The following is a 27,404-nucleotide window of genomic DNA, read 5'->3' as shown; positions in this document are numbered from 1 at the left end:
ACGGGTCCCAGGCTAGAGGGGAAAACTTTACACATCAGGGTCTCGTTGTGAGAGTGCACCGCCATCCTCTGGTTAAAGTGACTCACGTGCTCCACCGGATCAGTCCGGCCATTGTATATGGTAAAAGTGGGTTGAGTAAACCTCCTGGGAAGCCTCCCCTTCTCAATCCTCCGTGTAAACGGAGATTTGGAGAGTTGGTGCAACGCCTTACTCATAGCATCGTTGCCTAAGCCCCTAGAACGAAGCTTCTTACGTCTGCGGGTTGGCTGGTCGTCCTCCTCACCGGAGGACGTTGCACTGGTGGGGGAACGCGACCTTGAGCTGTAGCCACCTCCCCCATCCTCCTCCGAGGAAGAATTAGACGAGGACGGTGAAAACCTACGTTTAGCACGACGCAACTTCCTCTTCAAACGATTGATTTCCCTCTGCATGGACTCAGAACCCTCCTCGTGGGTAGTGCTACCCCCACCATGAGTATGGCTAGCCCCTGGGTATTCTGTGTGGACGCTTCCCTCATGATCCCTTCGACATTCAAGACGCTCGAAATGATCCTCCGGTTGTGATCCCTGTGACTCTGCATGGTGAGCACCTAAGCCTGCCATAGTATCCCTACCTCTTCTAGACTAGATTCCCCACAGACGGCGCCAATTGTAAGTGCACAATTGCACCTGGACCCAAAGACAATCACGGGCTCAGGCCCAATGAGCCTTAAACAATAAAAATTTGTAGAGTGTAGGCTTGAAACCTAGGTTAGAAGTACTAGGAGCTCGATAGCAAACTTTTATAAATAAACACAAGTAAATAACGAACGATAAAGGCAAATGGATCTCCTCGGACTCGAGCCGAGGACTACTTCTTTATTATTTCTACTTCTTCCTTAAAGATTACACTTTCTCAATTTCTTTCTTAGCTACCGCCCCACTTTTCTTTGGCCTTTACCCCAATTTTATACTTCCTTCCCTAATACTTTTTGAACAGTGACTAGAAGTTTCCACCTCACTGTTCAGGGGTCACCTCCCCATTAATGCGGCCAGGGAGGTAGGTGCAGAGCATTTAATGCGGAGGTGGCAGCCTTTACCCTTGATATTTTCTTTAATACTGGTGCATCTAGAAGATGCAGGATCTTTCCAGAGTTGTGCCTTTGACCTTTATAACAAAATCTTGAATTCTCCTGGATCTGTCCGAGGTGAAACTCTCCCTCGGCTGTATCCTCGGACCCTCGGCGTATGGGCCAACTCATAGAGCTTAATCCTGAAGTAGGTCGGCCCTCCATGTTACAGCCCATATGCCCATTTAGGCCCTTTTACTCCCCACATATATAATTTTTAAATGATTTTATATTTTTGAGCGATTTTTTTGTAGAACTAAAAACAATTCAAGTTTATAAGTCATCTATATATATTATATGTATATATGTGTGTGTGTGTGTGTGTGTGTGTGTGTGTATATATATATATATATATAAAATAAGTAAAATTAAGAGAAAATCCAATTAGATTTCAAATTGGAATTCAATTAGAATCTAATTTTGCGTCACATGTCCAATCTAATCTAAGTTCTTTAATTTTTGTGCTAAGTGAGTTAATCTATATATATAATAATAGGTGGAAATGAGAGAAACTCGAATTAGAATTCTAAATTAGAGTTCCAATTTTGCCCCATGTGCCCTAAATTATTTATTCTTAAAGAGTTTTAATGCTTAATTTTATAATCAAATGTGGGACCACATCATAAATATTCATCTAAGTGAGTTATTAAGTACAAAAACTAAAGAGTCTAGAATAAAAAAATAAAAAATAAAAGTGCTTCACAATAATAATAAAAAAAACTTAGAAAATTTACATTTTATACCTAATAATATCATTACAAATTTTTTTAAAGAGTTAATAAAATATAAAAGTGAATATCAATAGTATTTAAATTATATATATATATGAAATATATAATGCATCTTATTGTATATCTTTAACTGTTTCCATGCATATGCATGGGGTTACAAACTAGTCTATATATATAATAATAGGTAAAGCTGAGAGAAAATCTAATTAAATGTCAAATTGGAATTCAATTAGAGTCTAATTTTGCATCACGCATCCCATCTAATATAATTTTTTAAATTTTTGTGCTAAGTGAGTTAATTCAATGTAAAATTAGATTTTAATTAGAGTTTAATTTTGCGACATATGTCCCATTTAATCTAAGTTTTTTAATTTTTGTGTCAAACGAGTTAATTTAATGTAAAAAACGATGAGTCCAATATAAGTAAACCATAAAAAAACATAATTTTTAAATGATTTTATATTTATGAACTTTTTTTATAGAACTAAAAATAATTCAAGTTTATAAGTCATCTATATATACGTGGGGGTGACAGGCCTAATAGTATAAATTGGGTCGAGAGCTCGGTCCAAGGGTGCCTAACTGTCCGAGGACAGGGTAGATACTGTTATAGAGATCAACACTGATGAATAAAGAAAAGGATTTAGTTACCATGGTCCGAGAAGGGGGTCCAAGGAGAGATGCCTCATCGGCTGGGTGTAGTAGAGGTCGGAAGGTGCTATCTGCCTTCTAGAAGCAATGTTCCAGGAGATTTTATTGGTAAGGATATATTTCCTAAGAGCATAGGACAAAGAAAAGCTATGAAATATTTAAGAGAAAGCTGCTACCACCGTATTGAATACTCTGTAGCTAACTCTTTGGCCACATTAATGAGGAAGTGATATCTGAGCAGCAGTTTTCAGCCTTACAGCTACTTCCAAAGACTTCAAGAAGGTACTAATGGGACAAGTATCAAGACCAACAATCTAATCCATACGTGGAGGGGAGAGATAGAGAGGTAAAGATGGTATAAATAAGGGAGAAGACTCTCGGGACAAAGGGATCGGAGAAAAAGATAGGAAAACACTGTAGACTCAAGAACACTATTTGTAATTTGTCCCTAAAGGAACTAAATAGAAGAATCAACCTCCTCGAATTGGGTCCAAGGATAATTTTCCTTATACAAAATTGCTTCATCTTTATTCTATTGTGATCTTGGTCCATTACGATTGTCATCCAAATTCATTATAACCTAGATTTCCAACTCATTCTCTACAAATTTATTGTATTGGGCTCTTTGGGCCTATTCCCTTTCCTCTTTTGAGCTTAGGTATCAATTTGTGACCTTACAATATATATATATGTCTTATCTAATCGAAAATTTTTAATTTTTGTGCCAAATGAGTAAATTTAGACTTTAGTGTAGAAAACAATGAATTCAATATAAATAAATCATAAAAAACATAATCATATATCTAACACTATATATAAAATTAGAAGAAGAGAGAGTTTGAATGAATTTTATATTTATGAGCCTTTTTTTGTATAACTAAAAACAATTCAAATTTATAAGTCATCTATATATATATATATATATATATATATATATATATATATATATATATATATATATATATATATATATGGCTAATTATACTGATATGAACAGTACCCATATCTTAATTCTTGAGGATTGCCCATTGCGGGTGCTTTCCCTTTGCCCTTCTTCTCTGCTGAAGAAGTCATTGTCCACTTACTAGTGGTATTAAATATTGCTCTTTCTTTATCCTGCCAAGAAAGGTTTGGGTTATTTGAGATTTTCAAATAATTGTTGAAAAACCTTTTTCTTTTAAAACTGATAGATGCAGAGATGCAAATATTTTCATGATGGATGCATGATGATAATTGATTGGAGTTAAAAGAATCACCAATTGTTTTGATTGAACCAAGGTACTGGACTTGATTATAAGATGAAAGGGTTTGAATGGTGACAGTACTGAGAAAAATTTAGAGAAAATTCAATTAGATTCTACAATTGAAATCCAATGTATCCTAAATTATTTATTTTTAGAGAGAGTTTTATTTCTTAATTTTGGAATCAAATGTGGGACCATATCATAAATATCTATTCAAGTGAATTATTGTATATAAAAACCAAAGAGTTTAGAATTAATGAATATAAAAATATTTAAAGAATGGGCAATTTACATTTTCTACCTAATAACATTCTTACAAGATTTTTTAAAGAGTTATTGTGTACAAAAACCAAAGAGTCTAAAATTAATGAACATAAAATATTTAAAAAAAATGGACAATTTACATATTCTACCTAATAACATTTTTACAAGACTATCAATAATATTTAAATTATATATGTAAGAATTATATTATGCATCTTAATGTGTATCTTTTAAGTATATTCATGCATATACATGAGGTTACAAGCTAGTTCTGTTTAATCATACTAAACTTCCAAACATAGGAATATAGCATATATACCCCCCTCCCTTCCCTCTTAAAAGGCCCAGCCACAAACACTGGCATGGATTATTTGTTTTTTTTTTTTTAAAGAAGTTTACCTTTAATATAGAAAGATGGTATGAACATGGATGTTAAGCTATGCTTCAATTGAAACATATAGCTTTACATACAGGCGGTCTCACACCCTCCCCCCCAAAAAAAAAAAAAAAAAAAAGCTTTACATATATACAGGGGAATGGATCAATTGGGCTTTTGTGAATTGGGAACTACGGCTCCTAACTGGAAAATCTGCCCTCTGGCCAACTCATCCACACTCTATGGAAATTAAGGTTCATTTTGCAATTGAATTGATCATTCACATAAAAGCATGCTTTTAAAAATTGGTAAGATTAAAGAACTGTTTTTGCTCTGGTTCCAGTTTTGGCTGGTTTTATACCCATTTTTACTAATTCAATTTAAAACTATGCATAAAAAAGAAGTGTTACTTCCATAATATTTTCACAATTCTTTCAACCTTTCACACCAAATCTTAAGTGATAAATTGTTGTTGGTTTTATTATCAGTCCAATTTTTAAAACTATGCATAAAAGAGAAGTATTACATCTATAATATTTTCACAATGCTTTTAGCCTTTCATAGCAAATCTTAAGGGTCCGTTTGGTTGGAGGAGTGGAAAAGTGGAAGGATAGAAAATGAGGAAGGAATAGAAAAGTGAAATGATTGAAAAGATTTAGTTTTCTCTCGTATGTGTTTGATTAGGAGGATAGAAAAGTAAAGAGATGGAAAACTATAAAAAATAAAGTTAGTATAAATTTAAAATTATGTTCCTATTAAATAAAACAAAAGGCAATACAATTTTTTATACACATTTATTTATTTAAAAAATTATGTATGGACATTTCATTTTTTTAAATTATTATTTTAAAGGCACAAGTTAGATCATAAAAAAACTGGTGAAAAAAAAGAAAGAAAGGAAAGTGATAAAAACAAAATAAAGAAAAAGAAAAAAGTGAGATTAAAAAAAAACAAAACAACGTGAACGTGCATGTTGGTAACAGTGAAAAAAAAAGGGGGGGAAAATAAACTATGGAAAGAAGAGATAAAAACAAAAGATAAAAGTGGGATGAAAAAAAAATCATGAAACAACGTGAACCTGAAACAAAGAAAGAAAAAAGTTAGCAAAGAAAAAGGTGAGGGGCATTTTTGGGCAGTTCCTGTTAGTAAGCTTCTCTCCACAGTTTTCTTTCCAATTTGGAGGGAAAAAATTTTGATGGGCCAGAAGAGAAAACACTTGAGCCTATCATTTATTTTTCTTCCTCTCCATCCAACCAAACACACTCTAAAAAAAAAAATTTCCTATTTTCTCTCCAAAATTTTTCATCCACTCTATTTTACTTCCAAACAAACACACTTTGAGTGATAAGCTTTTATTAATTTTTTAATTTAAACTCACAACTAAAATTACCTTTTTATTTAGTATCCTATAACTTAAAATTTGTTATCAAAACAACGTGCACCTATCATTTCGCTTCCCATAAAAAGTTAAATTCTGGCCAAATTGGGCTCAAAACTTCACCAAAACAGTTGACCACAATGGGTAAACCCATCTCCGTTCATATTCTTCCACGTGGCGATCACTGAACCGAGCGTTCGTGGTAGACACGGGCCGACCTTTGTATTTGACTATTTGGGAGAAGAGCATTTATAGAAACAGGAAAAGCAACGGCTAAAGCATCATCAAACTACTGCTCCATAAGCAAACCACGCTACCGCTACTTTGACCAATGGCTCAAAGTCCTCCACATCACACACATTAACTCCCAAAGACCAAGCAATCCACGGCAAGTCCCCAACGAAAATAAATAGTATCATTTTGATGCTAAATTTAAGTTTCATAATTCAATTTTCCTTTGAATTATGTGTTTTTAATTTAATATACATAAAATTAAGAAATTGGTTCAATATTTACTCTTACTTCCGTTTTTTCTTTTTCTTTTTTCAGGAGGGAATAATTACTTTATAAATTAAAATTTATTTTAAAAACAAAAAAGTATTTTTTTATGAGCAAGTTACAAATATACATACTCTGATGCTCAAGAAATTCATGTAATGACTAGGAGTCTTGTAACTCAACTAGTTAGTACTTCATAGTGTTTTTAAAGAAATAATTCATGGCTCAAATATTGGTGTAGTAAAAGATCTTGAATTTGAGACTTAAGATATACTTGATTCTTTTTTATTTACAACAAGGAGGATGTGGGGATTTGAATCAAAACTCTCTCCATTAAAAGAAATAATAATAATACTATTAAGTTATAAGATTTCTAAAGACTTAAGATATTAAAGTTTATTTTCTCCACACAAAAAAAAGTTTACGGTATACATGTGTGTAATTGGGACTAGTTTAGCATTTACAGTAGTGGTGCTAAAAAATTTAGTTCTTAACAACTCAAAAAAAAATTTATCTATTTTATTATCTCATTGTAGAATACACCAAATATCAAAGGTTCTATTTTTTACATCATAGCTAAAAACTATTCATCTCTCTCTCTCTCTCTCTCTCTCTCTCTCTCTAATGCAACCACCCTGACAACCCATCACTCACCACCTCCACAAAGCCCACAACCAACCATCACAAACAGCCACCATCGACCATCCAAACCACCATAACCAAAACCTAGCAACCCACAACCCACAACCCACCATCCCAACCGCCTCAACTAAAACCCACCAGATCAACCAAAACATAGCCAAAAAACGAAAAACATCATATCAACAAAAATTCAATCTAGAAAAGAGAACGATAGAAAGAAAGAGAGCAAACCCACCACGACTAACCTATCATCGTTGCGTCATCGCTACACAGATTTGACCAGCTGCTGATTATCTTCATCATTTGTCTTAGACTTTGAGAAAGAGAAGAAAACCAAGAGGTCAAGACACGAGAGAGAGAGAGAGAGAGAGAGAGAGAGAGAGAGAGAGAGAGAGAGAGAGAGAGAATAAAAGGCAATAAAAAATAAGTAAGAGTTGCTACAATAGGCTGTTATAAATAACAATTTTACAGTAGCTAAGAGTTAAAAACGATTTAGGTATAACAACATTGATGTAGGATGCTTTATGTGATTTGAAGGGCTAAAATAGCTTTTGAATGATTTTACCACCATTGCTGTGAATGCGCAAGCTAGTTTTTTGCTTTTTAATGTACAAATTTTTTTAAACCTCACTTTTTCAAAGTAAAAGTATACTTTAACACACTTTTAGCAAAAAACTAAATAAATTATTTCCAAACAAATACTTATTGGTTGAATTTAGTCGGATGGTACTTCCCCATGCATATGCATGAAAAATGGGGAGCCTCAATTTGAGTCATGGTAAGAGAGAGGGCATGACTCTTATTTAGTAATATTTCTAACCAATTAAAAAAAAATGATGCATGTGATTTTTTTTTGTAGGAAACATTAATATTTATTAGAACACATAAACAAGAAAATAATATATATAATTTTGACTTTTTTTTTTTTTTAGAATACTAAGTATTTTACAAAGGGTTAAGTGAAAAAGTATAACAACGTCCATCCAACTATGTTTAACAATTGACATAAATTAACTTTTTTGATAAACTTGACATGAATTAACTTATGCAATTAGCATATATTCTTTTTAACATATATACAGGTGGAAAAATTGAAATTCGATCCGCGTGTCTTCGTCTAAAAACATAACTTGAGTTTAGGAACAAAATTAAACCCTATATATAGATAGAGAAATGATATGTCCACAATATTTTTACAATATTTTTACAACAAATCCTAAGTGGCAGGATGTTATTGGTTGTTATTGTTGGGGCAAAAAAGTAATCTTAGTGTTAGGTTCAAATTTGAACCAATAACAACTAACCACCTATGATTTGTTGTAAAAGTATTGTAAAAATGTTGTGGACGTAGCACCTCTCAGATGAGTTAGAGAGACCAAAGAATAAATAAAGTTACCACTAATTTGGCAAAAGGATGGAAAGTAGAAACTGATCATATTACCTCAGAAGTTTTCCTGATCCCCAAATTAGCCCCCATTCGTGTCCATAATCACCTCCACACAATACCCTTAAACCCTCCCTATATATAACCCATATTCGTCATTTTACCTACAACCCCGTCATCTTCCAACTCCCCCAAACAAACAAACAAAACAAACCAACCTACTACAAAACTCACTCCCATCTCTCTCTCTCTCTCTCTGTTCGGCTAAACCGCAACAATGGCGACGGCCATGTTAAGGAGGGCACTCCCACGCGCCTCCGCCTTATCTCGATTCACACGCGCCCGAGCTCACGCAAGCGAGGCCGAAGCTCAGCAAGTCGAACAAAAGGCACGCGCCTCCACGTCGCTCAAGACCTTCTCGATCTACCGCTGGACCCCGGAAAACCCGACGAAGCCGGAGCTCCAGGACTACCAGATCGACCTCAAGGACTGCGGGCCCATGGTCCTCGACGCCTTAATCAAGATCAAGAACGAGGTGGACCCCACGCTCACGTTCCGTCGATCGTGCCGCGAGGGGATCTGCGGGTCCTGCGCCATGAACATCGACGGCTGCAACGGCCTCGCGTGCCTCACGAAGATCGAGTCCGGATCGTCGGCCTCGACGATCACGCCGCTGCCGCACATGTTCGTGATCAAGGACTTGGTGGTGGATATGACCAACTTCTACAACCAGTACAAGAGTATCGAGCCGTGGCTGAAGAGGAAGAACCCGCCGGAGACCAAAGGGAAAGAGGTTTTGCAGAGTAAGAAAGATAGGGCCAAGCTTGATGGGATGTACGAATGTATATTGTGTGCTTGCTGTAGCACATCCTGCCCTAGTTACTGGTGGAACCCTGAGTCTTATCTCGGTCCCGCTGCTTTGCTCCACGCCAATCGGTAATTTTTTCACTTTTTTTTTTTTTACCTTGTGGTGAAAATTTGTAACTTTGGTAAATTCGAGAAATAATATTAGTAGAAGTAGTAAAAAATGACGTGTGTGTTAAGGAATAATGCATGTGGCTGAAGCTTGACTAATCTGTTAAGAATTCATAAGCTGACTTCAAATAATTTGGGATTAAGGTTGATTTTTGTAAGTAATTGACATTATGAAAAGAAAATGTGTGGCTGACCCTAATTAATCTGTTGAGGATGTATAGCCTACGTCCAAAGAATTTGGGAGTAAGGCTTTGTTGATGTTGTTGGTGGTGGTTGGATTTGGTTAATATGGGTGGCTTAGAGTTATGTATATAGGACCCAAAAAAAAAAAATGATTTAGCAATGGTAGTTTCTCACTTGTTTTAAAATGTTTTTTTAGGTGAAGAATGAAAGTTTAGTAGTAGTTTTACTTAGTTTGGTTTTAGGTATATAGGATGTTGTGCTTTGGTTATGGTTAATGTGGACTTAAGGTTTGGAATTCTTTAGAATGGTTTGGTTAGGAAAGAGACCATATTTTTTTATTATTAGAAAATTAGGGTTTTTTATAATTAAATTGATCAACCGATGATAGTTTCTACTTTCTATTCTTCTACGGCTACACACTTTACCACAACTTGTACATGTGTCAATCTATGATTGGATTGCATCACTTATACATGGGACCACCATTGGTACTTGGAGAAAGTAATTCAATCTCCACTTGACACGTGCAAGTTGTGGCAAAGTGTGTGTCCCTAGCCTTTTTGGAAAGATTTAGGTTTGGGATTCTATAGAATGATTTGTTAGTTTTGCCATTCCTCTAGAATGATTTCATTAGAAGGGGTAACACATTTGGTTGGGTCCACGCCACATGAAGTGGAGATAGCTAGTTTATATTGCTCCCTCTACTTCCCTTGGCCAAAACGTAAGCAACATATAAAAGAAGGGGGAAATGTTTGCCTAGAAAATAACCAAATAAGGGTTTTTAAAACAAAATAAAATGTTAATATTTGAGTTGGAATTAGTAAGTAAATGAAGGGCATTAGAGAAAAATGCTTGAAGATGGAATATTTTATTTGAACATATTCGTGCATTGTCATTCTCTTTACCTGCAATCTTGCATTTGTTGTTTCTAATTAATTATTGAAAATGGCTTTATTTAGATTCTTTAATTTTTTTTTTTTTTTAAAGAAGTTTTTATGTAATAAATTTGGGGATTTTGCATTGAAAGGCCTAGATGTATTTATTTCCCTAAACTCATATGTTTATGCTGTTACTTTGATTATGAGAATCAAACTAAGTTTAATCTGGGAGCCTCTTGCTTTTAATATCCCTCTCTATTTTTAGGATATTCTGCATTGAGTGATTATGTGAGCCTAGTGTGGAGTCTATATCTCAATCTGTTTTTAATAACGGGAAGTTCCTATGCCTGCAATCTAAGTCCATTGAAAAGAAAATAAACTTTAGTCAGGTTTATAGAGATATTTTTGGTGTTTTGTTAGCCTATCATGGCATTAGTTGGTACATCTTTGAGGTTTTATATTTTACTAGTTTGGAGAGAAATTCTAAATGCTTGCGTCAGTTGGTTTTCTTGTTTCACTTGGGAATTTAAAGCTTCAATTGAATGATTCCTTTCTCTGTCTGCTGCAAATGGCATGCCTTTTCTTTTTTTCTGTGGTTCATATTTCTTTACCAAATTTTGAATCCCCAATGAGTAGCGAAGGTCACTAGTTCAAATGTCCCATTTCCAAAAATTATTTAAAAAAATGATGTTTTTGTCTTGCATATTCTTGTAATGTAGTTCAAAGGTATGGTGTGGAATAATTTTATGCCATATATGAAAATAGAATTTTTGTTTCCTTGTCTTAACTTGATTGTTCCATTCAATTTGTGGATTACTTTCTTTTGTTCTGGGCCTTATTGAATTTGTCTGTGTAAATGCATGGTTCACTTTCAACATGCCTTTTATTACATTGCATTATGAGAATTCTTCTGTCCTGCTGTAGAAACATGTGAAAAAGACCTGTGTGCTAGTTAATATGTCAACTGATTGTTATATTGACACCTGTTTAGGAATTTTTAGTGCCATCTCTGAAGTGCCAATTCGTCTCTAGAAGCCTTCGTTACAATAGGGGTCTTTGTACACTGTTTTGGTTAGTGATATTGTTCTATCCATTTCTTTGTACTTTTGGGATTTCAATCAAAAGGTTTTACTAGGAGCATATCTTAATTCTACCTAGAGAAATGGAAATTGTTTTGATAACTGAAATATGTCTGGTAAAGTTATGGACAGATTGTAGGTTCATGTTTTGTGAAGCACGTGTCCTCTGTGTTTATTCATATCCTTAAAACTATTTTATTTGTACATTTTCATAGTTAATTTCATATCCACTGTTTCTTTTATCAAAACCAGATGTGGCTTTAAGTATTTCTGAAGTGTTGAATTTTTTTAACGCATTGTTGTAAATGCAGGTGGATAAGTGACAGCCGTGATGAATATACCCAAGAGCGACTGGATGCCATAAATGATGAGTTCAAGCTCTACCGCTGCCATACCATACTAAACTGTGCCCGTGCATGTCCAAAGGGCCTGAACCCCGGGAAGCAGATCACACATATTAAGGGCCTCCAACTATCTGGTCCTAGTACTGTTTAAGTTTCTAGGTTTATGAGGCATGCCAATGCGTATTTAACTCCTGGGATTTTTTGATGGCCCATGAACCATGTGTATTAAGTTAATAATATGTGCACTGAATGTATTCCATATCCCATTTGTACCTAAAAACTTGGAAATTGAGGTTTGATGTCTTTCTTTGTTTTCGAATAAAAAGTCAATAGAACTCCTTGGGTCCATCTGGAGATCAGATTATCCCTTTTGTGTGTGTCTGTGTGTGTTTGCTCACTTGGCTGAATACCCTTTGATTTTCTTGTGCGTGAGACAGCCCATTCTATATATATATGGTAAAGCATATGCACTGGTATAACATTGTCTACGAGTAAGATTTAGTTTCTGTATGGATTTTGTGACTTTCTAATGGGACCGAGATTGCTACGAGTAAGATTTGGTCCTCAACTCCCACATTTTGAACTTTTGACCACTACTGTCAGTTGTATACTGCATGGCTTACATCATCCAATCTGCATGTAATTTCTCGGATATAGAGGGCAGTTTTCATTCTGATTTGCACCCTATCTCTTTGCCTCAATAGATGAAGATGAATATCAACTATATGGAGGGATAAGAAAGGCAAGAAGTGCCATGGACCTTCGCAATCAGTAAAAGAATAGCTAATGCCACCAACTCATACCACAACGGAAAATAGAGTTACTTTATGAAAGTTGTTGAGACCTCTAATGAACTATCACATACTATATAGCCAAGAATTTTGTGTTTCAATTAATTGGAACCTCCTGATTTTTCTAACGAAGACATCCAAAGTTTAAATTCTCCACCACAAAGTATTGAATTATCTATATATAAAAATAAAAAAAATAAAAAACCTCATACTACATAATATCTCTATCTTCTTTTATGGCTTCTATTGGTGTTTGCCAAAGTGCATTTGTTGAGGTATGAATTATTTTTCTTTTTATATATGTGGCCTTATAATTTTTATTATGCAATCGAATCATTTTTTTTTTGAAAGTTGAGCCACTTTAGCCTGAAATCCATATTTTTATTAATTTTTACTATTTTCTAATATGGGTAGATCCTTTGGAAATTGAGCCACTTTAGCCTGAAATCCATATTTTTATTAATTTTTACTATTCTCTAATATGGGTAGATCCTTTTGAAGCCTCCTTAACTAATGCTTTAGGCACTTGTTAACAAAAGTCTATTTTTAGTTATTTATTCTATCATGATACCTAGGGGTAATACCTACATACTCTAGGAGTATTGCTCCCTCCTCTCACATGAGGAGTGGGCCCATGGTAGGATCTATGTGTGAAGACCACCCCTCATGTGAGAGGATAAACTATTGCTCCGGGACAATCTTATGATTTTTTATATCTAAACACCCATGTGTTAACACCTATATATGTACTTTGTGATTCTTCTTATTAGCTTGTGTATTAGCTTCTCATTCTTTCTATATAATAGATGTAATTCTTTTGAAAAGAAGTAACAAATAAAATAGATAAGTCTTTCTTCCATATAGCGTGAGTATCCTTTCTACTATCTTCAGCCCGGAGAAATTGTCCCAACTGACCATTTGGCTGTAGGAAGATAATGGAGAAATGCAATGAAGATGCAAAGCAAATTGGGGTAGCTACAGATTAAATTTCGAGATCCAAATAGTTCATTAAAGCAACATTCTAAATCAGGACAGGAGCCAAGAATATATGAGGACTCCAGCTGTGTTCCACAAAACTGGTTAAGGAAAATATAGATGAGAAAAATTTGCAGTTAATCATGAACATAAGATAATACGTTCACATCAATTTCATGAGACCTTTTTTATACCCCCTCAAAGGTAAAAAATAAAGTATAAACCCACCAAAGATAAGGTTATAGTAATCACACGATTATAAGATGATCTTTAGATATATTAATAGACAAATTAAACTGGTACTCATGGTTTCTAAGTCACATTGAAGTGATTAGGTTTCCTCCTCCTTACTACAAAGAAGCCTATATAAACAGATGATTTGTGAAAGCTTCACCTACTGTCCAGCTAATGTTGTATCAATCACATTGATCAATATGGTCACAACGATGAAGTTGTTGGCAGTAGCTGGGTTTCTTGTTTTCATAGTCTCCATTGAGGTTAGGACCAATGTTGTTCAAGCAAGCACTCGCCTCTCATTTCTCATCGATCCTCAAAACCTTGAACCATTTCACTACGTTACTATAACAGGTGATGTTCTGCACTTCATCAATTTTTTTTCCTGGTAATTATACATGTTCTGCACAATCATATCCTTCATCTTGTTCTTACAAGGAGAGAAGAAACCGTTGGCTAGAACTCATTGCCAAACTTCCTCATCCCATTAAGTTTAAGCTGTCAGTTCTCTCACCTGATACCATTTTTAACTTTAATTTGATACTAATCAAAAGCTCATTCAATCCTCAGATGGTAAAAATTTCTGAAATCTTACAGAATATAGACAGACTGTAACGTTGGGCTTTCTTCTATAGGATGCAACAATGACTGTGATACAACATGTTGTAACTGCGATATCAGGAAGCAACCACCACTATGTGTGCAATGCTGCAAAGAAGATCCTTGACAAGCAGGTATGCTTTTAGGGAGTGACACTGGTTTTGCAGATATGCATAAATTCAGCACGTGACTAACAACATGTCATCTTCCCCTTTAAATGAAACTCCTGTGTAATTGTTCGAGAAGTCGCACTTCTGATTGCAGAATACTTATTATTCAAGTCAAAGATGAATTCTCATTGGCCATAAGAATACAATGGAACCATTTATTCTCTCTATTATTTAAGCAAAGATGAATTACAGTGCATCCGCATTCCAATGGCAATCATTTCCAAGTTCTCACAAAATTGAGCATTACATGCATGAGAGTTGTATAGATCTACAACAACCAAAGAGCTAAAACTAGCCTAAAAATCTAGCTCTTTTAAAATAATAATTGAAAAAAGAAGAGTAAAAGATGTACAGAGGTTATATCCTCCTGGAAAGGCCAAGGAATACGGCAGCTGATGAGATCTGTACCTTGAGATCAGCAATATCCAAATCATGGCCTCCTTCTACAAGACCCCACTTGTCCACCTGCATAGATATAAGAAAGAGCTGTTACTGTTTGGAAGAGCAAGTCATAGCCTACATCCTAAAGTCAGTAAGTGCATTTGTGTGTGTGTTCAACAGAGAGAAATGCAGTTGGGGTGAGGGAAAAGAGAGAAGCAGGATGTGACTTAAGAAATGGGAACCTGCAAATCTTCTTCAAGTCTAATCAATTCAATTGCGTCCTCAATCTGCAATTTCCCACGACAGATCCCGATCGCAATAATCAAAGAATGTGACGCAGATGCCATAGCATCAATTGCTGCCAATTCACAGTCATCTGTTTTCTTCAGAACGTTCTCTATGGCCTTTATGAGACCATCCTCCTGCTTTCCACCATAAAAGCTGGAGTAGACAACAGGCTTAAAGCCAAATTCAGACTCTACCCAATCAAGTAAAGGATCAATTTTCTCCACCTGACGTTCTAAAATAAAATTGAAGGCACTATAGGTCAGATAACAATACACCATAAAAATTTAACATGAAAAGATCCATGTCCACTAAAAGATCATGCATAGGCTATTTTATGTGAAACACAAAGATGATATAAAAAGTTAAAAACCAAGTGTTCTAATTTTTTTTTATTTTATAAATAAATCAATAAAATACTTATCTTAAGAATTTGGACAAACAGTCTATAAAGACCTGGCCAAAAAAAGGCAGTGATAAAACTCAATTTTGCACCGACCTACTATAACAAATGGTCAGTCTTGACCTTATTACAATAAGCTGAAAAGAAACACATTATTCATACAACATGAATTTCAAGCAGGAACCCCAATCTTCCTCAACTGTAGTAAATCTGGTATAACAGGGTAACAATGTCATTCATTAGCAGTGGACAAAAAATAATGTCCTCTAAAAAAAGACACTAAATAATGCATATGGATCACTATTTTAAGTACTTTTTGGCACTGTAAATTCTAGGATTGGGAAAAATTTCACTGGCACTCTTGACATTAAAAAGTTTCACATGCACAGGCAGCATAGAGACCAACCAAGCCATGATTAGGAAACCCAAAGGGAATATTTACACTAAATTTAGTCCAAGTAACTAAGAGAAACATATTAAATGCCTCTAAACCTAAAACTCCAAAGGCTCTAACGTACTTCTTCAGTAAAAACTCCAACTCTTACACACATGAAGAATCAAAAGTGATATTTATAGCTTAAATAACATAGCTCACCTGGAGAGAGATGTAAAAAAAAAAAAAAAAAAATCATTTCTCATAAGAGACTGAAATACATGACTTGCCTCATTGTTATGCATTGAAGTCTAAAGAATTATCACACCAATTCAACATGCACAAGATAATTTAAATCAAGCTGGAGCAGGTCAGTAGAATAACATACCATGGACGCCTCTTGTCAGAATATTATCTTCCGGAGCTCGACAGAAGACCAGATCTTGATTAAATTTCTTCATCAAATGTTCAATAACCTTAGGTCGTGTGAGTGGAACTCTTTCCAATGCAGTACAAGCAAGCTTCATTAGAGGCATCGAGAAGGGTCTGATCCCATCTGTTTCCTACAATAATTAAGATCTCAATATACAGCCCCCCAGCACATAAAGACACACTCCAAGTTCAGAAATAATTCCAGGATGAACAAAAATATCAACTTTAAAAAAAAAATGTTATTCACAAAAAGTCAGGAATTTCAAAAAAACCCAGGCCCATTTAAAACAAGATCAAACTCCCAAATCACGCAAAAATTATAAAAGCAACCCATTTCTAACATAAGTATAAGTGTATAACCCATTGCAAAGAAAAAAAAAAAATCAAAGTTTTAAGAGCCTATGAGTTACAGTAATGAGTAAACCCAAAACACCCTAAAAAGTATCCATTTCGGATCAGATGGCACAATCCCAACACCCAGGAAAAACCGAAGACAACCCATTTAAGTTCAAGGAAAAAAAAAACCACAAAACACAGAAAGAAAGCTCGAATTTTTGTACAAATCTAGTCAATAATAAGTCTCCATAAATCTAACGCAAACACAGCTTTTGAAGGCAACCCATTTGAGCTAAACCAAATCCAAAAAGACCCACAAGAACATTCCACTCAAATAACACATACATTGAAACTAATACCAAATGCAACACACTAAAAACAAAGGTACAGACACACAAACCTGATATTCCCACTCGGCAGCAACAGCCTTAGCGAGAGGCAAAGTAGGGAGCTTGAGAGGCCTCTTCGATGGCGTCTTGAGAGTCCGGTAATCAAGCATCACCGACCACCCAACCCCATCTTCGGACTCTCTCACCTTCACCTCGTTGTAGAACCTCTTCCCCACTATCGAACCAGTCATAAACGACATCGGCATCGTCACGGACGACGACGACGATGTCGTCTGGGAATTGGAGCTTGGCGCCTTGACGTAAATGCTGCTGTTGTTGTCGTTTTTGTGGGTTTTACCATCGGATGAGAATGTGAAGGCCGAGGAAGATGGGTCCTCGGATTGGGGCTCTTGGGCGGTGGCAATGGAAGTGAAGAGACGAGTTTGGATTTGGGATTGGGATGAGAATGTTGTGAAAAATTTTGGGTTTCTTTTGATGGAGTTTAAGGTTTTGATAATCAGTGAATTCGCCATTGAATTGGGATTTTGTTTTCTGTGCTCTGGGTTTTTGATGGAAATGTGTTTGGGGTTTTGACTATTTTTTCTTCCCAAAAACACTTTTGCATTTGCAGAGGAATTTTGCTCATGGAAAAGCTTTGGGCTGGTTGGTCAGCTCAGGGTTTGGGCCTGTGTTGGATATTGTTTCTGGGTTCAACTTCCTGTAATATTTCAGATTTCTCTTTTTTTGGACCAGAAAACAATGTCTTTAATTTTTAATAATTATTTATATTTTCACGTATACTAGATTTATATTTATTGGGTACAAAATTTAAGTTTAATTTCTTTTTTTTTTTAATTTTTTTTCACAAAAATTCAAACATATCAATGAAATATAAATAATATAATCTTTTTTGAGGACAAATAAATTTAATGTAGTTATATGTTTTTTTTTAATAAAAATATCTAATGTAGTCATGTGTTTAAATTTGAAAAAGAATGAAGAAAGATGCATAAAGATAGAAATGGTTTTGATCAAATAGTCATATTTTGTTGAGAATTAGAGAAAATGATTCTACTTCTTTTTTTTTTTTTTAAAGAAGAAAGAGAAAATGATTCTACTTAATTATATATAGACAAGCTCTGTCTCTATAATTAGAAAACTCTTTTTTTTTTTAGAGAAAAATAGAAAACAGAATTTGGCACGAAATTAAACAGAAATAGGGCAGTGGTCCGAATGAACAAAATTGGGAAGCTAATTTAACAGTACATTTATTCAAGTTTGTTATATGGTTTTATAGATTCCTGAAGAAGAGGGTACTGCTAATACCATCTGTATTACAAAGTTCTCACTTGGGTCAAGTTCAATCATTTGATTTAAGGCTGCTGGCCTTGCTTATCCATCATAAAAGGATTAATATGATCTTCTAATTAGTTTTTCTTCTTCTATTTTTTTCCACTTAAATGAATTACATAATTGAATTAACACATTTTGTATTGAAATCACATGTTTAAATTTATTTGTGAAACTGAAACCTAAGATACAACACATGACTAAGTTTTGTCTCTCTTATAATATATGAGCTCACAGTTATGGATTCATGTGTTGTAGAAGTCTTCTTCTTCTTTTTCTTTTTTAATTGAAAAAGGGTAAAAATGGGTGACTAAAGTGACTACTATATCTTGAACGTTATCATAGTAGCATCTTATCTATTGAATTTAGACTTGCAAGTAAGGGAACTAATGAGTCATAGTTGTTATCCCAATCTCACAAGGGCACTAGTGAGCATTGAGCTAGGGCATGGGGTTTCCCCAAACACTTTTCATTACGATATTTGAACTTAAAACCTTCATCCTGAATCATTTTAAGTCATATTAAATACTTTCGATGTAGCACAATTACCTTCTCTTATATAAAAGCTTGAATGGAACAAACCACATATACAAACAACTGCAAATGGCCTATTGTTATTGTCATTATCAAAATAACTTTTTTTAAATTAATAAATAGAAGTAACTAAAGAATTTACTTCCAATCATTGGACCCATGTGATGTTGAAAACACATAAAACACAAGCACATATTTATATCAAACACTCAATTATATATGTTTTAGTTTTGAAAAAAATGTTATAAACACATGATATGACACTCAATTATGTATGTTTCAGTTTTGAAATAAAAGTTATAAACATATGATATCAAATACAATTTTTTTTTTTTTTGGTATTATGAGTACCCAAAATATATTTTTTATACCACAATTTTTGCATTATTTTAAAAGGCAATATTTAAATAAATCTTATTATTTGCTTTTTTTCTTTTTTTTTGGTCATTCGAATTCGGTAGCTTATTTTGCATAATATAAAACAAAAAGTTAAACACTATCTTATACCATCCATACAAAATGGAAGGATGGAAGGTGCAATTGGAAAAGTAAGATAATAAAGTCGATAACAACAGGAAATGAAGAGTTGCATTTCTTTTCTTTTTTTGCCGAATGGAAATGAGGAGTTGCTTTGAAGGTTCATGTCAGCAAAAGAAAAGAACGGAGCGAAAGTGGGTTTGATCTTAGCCATAAAGCCCATAAAGGGGGGAGGTTGACTGAATGTAACGCTATCAGCGTCTTGGTTCATCCAAATTAATACGCAATGCAATCTGCTGACAGGCTTACAAAGATAAGCTGTTATAGCAATGTTACGACAGAATTTAAAATATATATATATATATATATATATATATAATATAATATAATTTTTTTTTCCTTTCGTATTACTAGATAATAAATCCTGAGAGCAGCGGCCATATTTTATTATTAACATAATTTTTATTATCTCTTCAAAAATTAACATATTTTATTAATATCAATTACTATATCATATTAATTAGATTCTAATATATATATATATATATATCAATTCAGTAGTTTAAAAAAAAAATTTATTAAACACTTTTGTCTCTAAAAAAATTATATTTTTTAATAATAAAAATCTAGGAATGGGTTGAATGTCTTACTTTATGTCTCAATATTGTTAGGGCTTAAGATTAAGCACAAATTAGGTTGGAGGGCTTTATCAACCTAATTAAATCCTAACCCATATAAGTCAGATTAAGTTGAGGTTGGGAGTATTGGGTTGTGTATACATGTTTTATGCATTGTTTAAAACTAGGATTTTATCTATTATTAAGACTTTTTTCAATAAATTATTACATTTCATATAATATGCATAAATTACATTTTAAATTTTCAAATTCGTCCAAATTAATTATAAAAATTACCAAAATCTATTAAAATAAAATTTTAAATAATAGTAATAAAATAAACTATATATGCATGGTGGATTCGGTTTAGTTAAATGGGTTGAAAATTGTGAACCCAAAACTGACTAGAGCCAAGGGTAAATATAAAATTCTAACCCAGCCCACAAAAATCAACCCGAAGTGTTAAGTTGGGTCGGGTCGATCTCGTAGGGTTTGTGGGTTTGATGCACACCCCTACTTCATATGTATTTGAATGTTATCCATTTTAAATTGTAGTTATTTAATAAGGAGAAAAAAAGGAGGAATGTGTGATGCTAAGAACCTTGTACCTTAAATGACATTATTTGGTATTTCCAAGAGAGCTATTCAAAATTCAAATCACCTTCCCTTAACTATTGAATTAATCAAAAACGACAATGTACAACAAATTATGAATTTCTTTATTGGATAAAAAAAAGGAACACTACAATAGAGCATTAATAGTAGGTTACTTAAAATAAGGCAAGAGGTAAATGGGTAACAAAAACCAAAACACCCAAAATTATATCCGCATTAACTTATCAATTTCCCTATCAATATGTGTTTTAGCTTCGGTTGTTCCCTATTTTAGGGAGTGCTATTCATTTCCTAAAAATTTGTTTATTAATTTTATGTTGTTATAATTATGTGACAAAGTAAAGTAGGTATTTTGAGAAATAAAAGGAATAATAAAAAAAAAGAACGAAAAAATAATATTTAAATAAAATATGATTTAAAATAAGAAACCTAACAGGGAGAAAAGAAAAAAAGTGATTATTAGCTCAAATGAGTGGAGAAAATTACCACCAAAAGTAAGAGCGTAAGACTTTGATTTCTGGTGCAGTTTTGTTCTGCCCTCCCACCCCCAAAAAAAATACTTGTTTCTCAACAAAAAAAAAAGACTTTGATTTCTCATTTCACAATTAACTTGGTCCTAATTTTTGTCAAAATACAATATTTATCAGTCGGCCCCACATTTACATGTAGCAGACGGTGCACTTGTACCAGAAAAAACAGTATTTAAAATTAAAAGTCTCCTTCCTTTTTTCTCCTTCCTTGGTTCTTCGCTTCTTCTCTCTAACTCAGACCAAGAGAGAGAGAAATGGCAAACTGGAATTCAATTCCTCTGGAAATCACGTACGAGGTACTAGGATGGACAGCTTTCATATCATGGTCCATCAGTTTCTACCCGCAAGTCATCTTGAATTTCCGTAGGAAAAGGTATTTCCTTTAACACAACAAATTTCCCACCTTTTTTTTTTTTTGTCTCAGCCTGGATTTCGTTTTCCAATTCATACATGTATCTTTCTTAAATTTTATTATTTGGGTTGTTGTTGTTGATATTGTTGGGGGTGTGAACGCAGTGTTGTGGGGTTGAACTTCGATTTCGTGGTGCTGAATTTGACGAAGCACTCTTCGTATCTCATATACAACGCGGCCCTCTACTTTAGCTCCGCTATTCAGAAGCAGTACTTTGAAAAATATGGCCAGGACCAGGTTCGTGCTTTCTTCTTGTTAAATTAACCTACCCAAAAGTAATCAACGATTTAAGTTTTTAGAAAAAAGATTAAAGATTTTGATGATTCTACCAAGTATTCATGTAGTCAATAGGATGTTGATAGTGATGTTTGCCTTTTATTTTCATGGAAAATTCAAGTTCAAAATCAAAATCAAAATCAAAATCAAAATTTATTATTGGGTTTCTTTGTTTTGCTGACTTGTGTAGCTGGTGAGGCATATCTTCCATTGCTGACTAGTGCAAAGGATAGTGTTTAAAATAGAGTAAATCTAGTAACATATAAAAAATCACAACTTTTGTCACAATTATACATGGCAAACTGTGATTAATTGCGTGTCATTTTTAAATAAACCTATCACTCGCAGTATGCAACGTAGATAGTTGTGCAAAAGTTGTGGTTTTTTATGTGGTATTAGAATTCTTGCTAGCAATAATTATCTTATGCATCAATATATGCATCCTGGAGTCCTCCTTTTCAGTGTGTGGGTCCTACAGCCGTGTGAGACCCACAAACGGTAAGAGAGAAGATGCATATATCTAGATATATGAAATACCTTCACCTTGACTAGGCTTTCTAATAGTAGTTTGTTGTTTAACTTTCTTAATTTTCAATTATAACTATTATTTATTAATGAAAATAATCACTTGGTAATATGGTACTGGAATATGAGTAACTACTTTCAATTGTCTAGGAAATTTGTTTCGGTTTGGTTTTGAGAAAGCATAATGTATGAGTTAAGAAGGCAACATCTGAAATTAGCCTTATATAAAATCCAAGTTGTGAACTTAATTTGTGCACGTTAGAGGATGAGAGATTGGGTTGGGTTTTGTTTTTTTGTTTTGTTTTTTTCAAATTTTTTTGGCCCTTACTTGTTCTGTTTTCATTGTAATTATTGCAGATGATACCTGTAGCTGCAAATGATGTCGCTTTCTCTATCCACGCTGTTCTTTTGACTGCAATTACCTTGTTCCAAATTGCAATCTATGAAGTAAGTGGTTTGCTCTTCCTCATTGAGTTCATATCTTCTTTTATTGTAATGGTGGGAGCTCTTTATCTTAGTAATCTGGTTAGAGATTCGAGTGTTAAGCTTGACCTTTCTTGATGGTTTTGTACAGCGTGGAAGCCAGAAGGTTTCCAAGATAACAATTGGAATTGTCTCTGCTGTGTGGTTGTTTGCTGCTGTATGTATTTTCTTGGCTTTGCCAAGCCATTCTTGGCTTTGGCTAATCTCCATCTTTAAGTAAGTTTTTCTCTTTATGTTTTTGTAACTTGAAGTTCAACCTATGTGAATTTCATGACAGCTTGGCTCATATTTGCATAGGATGATCATTGAATGTGACATGATTTTTTCCCTTCTTTTACTTTCATGAGAAATTATCAGTGAATTGGATTACAACTTAGCTCATACTTACACTTTTATATAATAAATCTGTTCCTCAGTGAAGTTTACCATCAATGAGCTTTCTAAGATCTGATTTGAGTCATGCCTCAGCACTAGGAAGGTTGAATTTTCCACGTCTGGTTTGGATAGGTGGATGTGACACTAATTCTACAAGATACATCGATAAGTTGAGCCTTGATATGCAATTTATTGACGTTTGCCCATGTGACAATTTTGTTCATCAATTGGAGGCTGTCCTGTCTATGTCTAATATTGCTATCTTAGTTGCATTAGAGTAAAGAGTTTCCTATCATTTCTTCATTTCTTCTGCTGTAAGTTTTTAGGCATTGAAAAGTAGCTAGCGCCTAAGGCCGAGCGCTGGCTGGAATGGTATTTCCACAAGAGAGGTTTCAAATTCGTGGCGTACTATTTCTGATAATAGTGCGATAGGCACACATTATTTGGTGGGACGCCATTCCGCTCTGCTGCTCTAGTCTTTGCAGTCTGAGCAGGAGGTTGTCCCTACATTTCTCATACTTAATATTATTATTTTTTTGTTAAAAAAAAAAGGCTATGAAACTCTTTACACAGTCAATTTTCCCAGGTAATTTTGCTTTGATTTTACGGGGTATATGGTTATTCCATATTCAGTTCTTAAAGCCGAACTCTCTCTGTTAATGACAATATGTACGCTATTGTATTTTCCAGTTTGGGTATTGCTAAAGCTTGTGTATTGGAGGATTTAAGAAACTCTAGACGTTTCTCTTCACTATGCAGTGATGAAAAGGCCTTCTTGGAGGACCAGCTAAGCTGGTGGGGAACGAATTACTGGAATTTTGGCATTATGCCATGGTTGAACGTAGGGAACCTTGACAAAGGCCTTCTATTCACATGATTAGGGAAATCTCCCGCTGATATATAAGGCTGCTTAGGTTGAAATTAGTGACCCCAAAGAGTGTGTTGAAGAAATGATTTGAGCCTTAGAATGGCAGCTGCAGTAAGTGTCCACTTTTGGGCAAATATGGGAGCAGATAATTGCATTCTCTTTACCCATCAATAGCCCATTTCATATAATTTGAAGCAACTTTACTGCAATTTATATTGCTTATGATGTGTAGTGTTGCAGAATATAAAGCTAGTTTTTTCCCATATGCCTTTCTAGCAGAAACTTTCTTAAATTTTCTCTGTTCACTTCATTACAAAAGCTCAGTCTTTGACTAAATTTATTTTGTTTCATGATTTTATAGATGTGGTTGAACTTCCTTTCTAATTTTATATGTATTAAATTTTTGCAGCTCAATTCAAGTTTTTATGACGGTGATCAAATATATTCCCCAGGTCAGAATTGTGAACCCTCTAAGTCCCTTTATAATATTTTAGGAGATGTAGGAAGAATTTAATCAATTGGCTATGCTGAGAGATGCATCTAATAAATGCCTTGTATAAGAAAAGTCCGTACAGACATGGGCTCAATATTTTTCTAGTGACCAAAATGTAGGAACTAACTTTTCTTGGGGTTTCATTATAAAGGGATATATATATATATATAGGACAAGGGGTGGGGGACCAGGCCAACCCATACTTGTGCAGGGGGGGGGGGGGGAGTTAACCCTTATTTTTCAGATATTTTTATTTTCCAATTCAATTGGATGTTGAGGTGTTGATAACATTAATTGATGTAGGATGGGTCGTCCTGAATTGAGAACTTTATAATTCTCTATTAAAATTAAGGATCTTAGACAAGCCTCTATAATTTGACTTTGTTCATTATATATCTGTATTTCAGTATCATTCTGAACTTTATGATGTTTGTAAAAATTAGGATGTTTGTGCAAGCCTTTAAAATTTGACTTTGTTGATTGTATTTCACTTAGGGTGTTGAAATGTATGCTTCTATTATATATCATAGAGTAGTAAAAACTAAAAAGAAATGCAAATACATCAACTGAAGTAATTTGAGGAAATTAACTTGAATAGGAGTTAGTCAAGATAGCTTGCTGACATGGCTGAATGTGCTGTGCTCCAAAATTTTTTGCTTTTGCTTAGTTGGTAATAGAGGGAAAAATGTTATTGACTCTTGGGGTTTTAATTTTCTTTACCTCATAAGATGACTAAATCAAAATGGTTGTAATTGCTTAAAATTTTGTGATGGTATTAAAGTGACAGTTGGACTGGCCATTCATACTGTATTAATGACTGTTATGAAATTTAGGTGTTTATGAACTTTGTAAGAAAGAGCACAGATGGGTTCAGCATTGGCAACATTTTACTCGATTTTTCTGGAGGGGTGGCAAATTATGGACAGATGGCCGTGCAATCTATAGATCAAGGTTTATTGAATTCTTCCACAGTTGTAGATCTTGCCATCTAAATTTATCCTCCTTGCGTAATATATTCCTAAAACTTGTTGCTTTTTTCAGATTCTTGGGTGAACTTTTATGGAAACATAGGGAAGACATTGCTATCTCTGGTATAGAATATTTTCACTTCTCTAATTTATTTCACTTTCTTTGCATCATTATTTAAGTGAAATTTATTTGCCATAAAATAGTTGGTAGATGACTTTGTTATGCTTTTTTATTCTTATTCTGTTCTTAGATTTTAATTGAAGTTGTCATTTTAATGTAAGAATTACTACCATTTTTTTTTTAACTAGAGAGAAATTTAGTGAAAGTCATGAGAAAATCATGTTTAGAAATTCTGGATAAAGTAAAATTCATCAAACAGAAGACAGTGATAGGCGGACAAAAAAAGAAAAAAAAAGAGAGTTTAAATTAGTTCGAGAGCTGGCGTAAAACCAGTATGATGAATGAATGATGAAGTAAAAGAAACCTATTATGCTTTTAAAGTTAATTTCTTGCTTGAGATATATTGGAGAGCACACACGAATGTATCCTTCTGGTTATTCTTTTTTTCTTTGGTGAAGATTTCTAGATATTCTACAAATTATTATTATTATTATTATTATTATTTTAAGATTGATGGAATACCCTACTATTATAGGCATCGCTATTTTTTGGCTTTCTTTTCTATTTATTTTAATTATTTGATGGAATATGCAATTGCAGGTTTCTATATTCTTTGACATAATTTTCATATTTCAACATTATGTCATCTATCCTCACAAGAAAGCCCAAGTCTCTTCTAAACTTGTTGAGGAGGAACACACTGAGCGGCTTGTTAAGTCTCCTGAACACCCAGAGTCAGAAAATGTGTAAAGCTTAGCTTTAATCATAATGTGAATGTTAATATCAGCTTTGTGGTTAGTTTATACAGAAACTTATGTTTTACTTTTTATGTGAAAGACAGTCAATTATAGGTAAAAGCTTATAATGTTATTTACAAATTAGTGTAGTGAAGCTTTGTTGTAATTTGCCTTTTGTATAAGAACAACCATTAATTGACTAATGGAAGTAGCAATTTATGGAGTATGAACATTGTGTTTGTGTATAATAACTGATTTGAAAACCGGAGTTGAACTATCAAACTGGTCTTGCATAAGTGATATATGGTAAATATAAATAGGGTGTTAAAACAGTGAGAAAAATAAGTTATAAGGTGTTTAACCAGAGGTTTATTGGGACTTCAAAAAAAGTGGTAAAACTACAGGCTATCCTTTGACATGAGACAACATAACACAGTGTAATACAAAAGATAAATATTATTTTGATCCTTATATTTCGAGGTTATTGTCAATTTGTTCCTTATATATTTCAATTTAATTGGTCAATATTATTTTTAACTTATAGTCAATTTTCATTAGTAAATTAATAGTAATTTGATTTTCAAAAAAAAATTGTAATTTATTTTTAACTTAATAGTCAATTTTTGTTAGTAAATTAATAGTAATGACTAAATTGATTGTTATTAAAATGTGGAGACCAAATTGACAATGTAGATACCAAAATGGTATTTTCGCATATAATATATTAATGGTCTCAATGAAGAATATGAAAATCTTGAATATGCATTAAGAACAATGTGGTTTATTGATACTATTTAATTTAGGTTTAAATCCTCTACTTTCATCTGTTTTAAGTAAAAATGGACATTTTTGTAGGATTTATAGTCCAGCACACTTGAACAATGGAATGGACACAATCTTGTAATCGTCATTCCCAACTTAGTTATAGTTAAACCTTAGACAAAGGTGCATCTATTTTCTAAGTACATTTGTACATACT

General features: G+C 33.7%; 3 protein-coding genes across 3 annotated transcripts; 2 read left to right on the top strand and 1 right to left on the bottom strand.

The window, feature by feature from the left end:
- Window positions 1-8,447: 8,447 nt before the first annotated feature.
- On the top strand, window positions 8,448-12,083 carry LOC142610914 (succinate dehydrogenase [ubiquinone] iron-sulfur subunit 2, mitochondrial). Its single transcript, XM_075782903.1, has 2 exons — window positions 8,448-9,212; window positions 11,703-12,083. The coding sequence occupies exons 1-2, from the start codon at window positions 8,554-8,556 to the stop codon at window positions 11,884-11,886; spliced, it is 843 nt and encodes a 280-aa protein (XP_075639018.1). The 5' UTR covers window positions 8,448-8,553; the 3' UTR covers window positions 11,887-12,083.
- Window positions 12,084-14,633: 2,550 nt separating this feature from the next.
- Window positions 14,634-17,694, bottom strand: LOC142642994 (uncharacterized). The gene is made up of 4 exons (XM_075817490.1): window positions 17,116-17,694; window positions 16,336-16,510; window positions 15,129-15,406; window positions 14,634-14,970 (listed from the first exon to the last, which is right to left on the bottom strand). Exons 1-4 carry the CDS (start codon window positions 17,575-17,577, stop codon window positions 14,863-14,865), a joined length of 1,023 nt encoding a protein of 340 aa, XP_075673605.1. The 5' UTR covers window positions 17,578-17,694; the 3' UTR covers window positions 14,634-14,862.
- Window positions 17,695-21,351: 3,657 nt separating this feature from the next.
- On the top strand, window positions 21,352-26,651 carry LOC142622597 (cystinosin homolog). Its single transcript, XM_075796112.1, has 8 exons — window positions 21,352-21,540; window positions 21,684-21,816; window positions 22,738-22,827; window positions 22,955-23,079; window positions 24,516-24,558; window positions 25,433-25,550; window positions 25,641-25,690; window positions 26,289-26,651. Exons 1-8 carry the CDS (start codon window positions 21,422-21,424, stop codon window positions 26,436-26,438), a joined length of 828 nt encoding a protein of 275 aa, XP_075652227.1. The 5' UTR covers window positions 21,352-21,421; the 3' UTR covers window positions 26,439-26,651.
- Window positions 26,652-27,404: the final 753 nt, after the last annotated feature.

Source organism: Castanea sativa, chromosome 1 (assembly GCF_040712315.1).
Source record: "Castanea sativa cultivar Marrone di Chiusa Pesio chromosome 1, ASM4071231v1".
NCBI lineage: Eukaryota > Viridiplantae > Streptophyta > Magnoliopsida > Fagales > Fagaceae > Castanea > Castanea sativa.
Note: the sequence above shows the minus strand (reverse complement) of the source record. Positions and strands in the feature narration are given on the sequence as shown.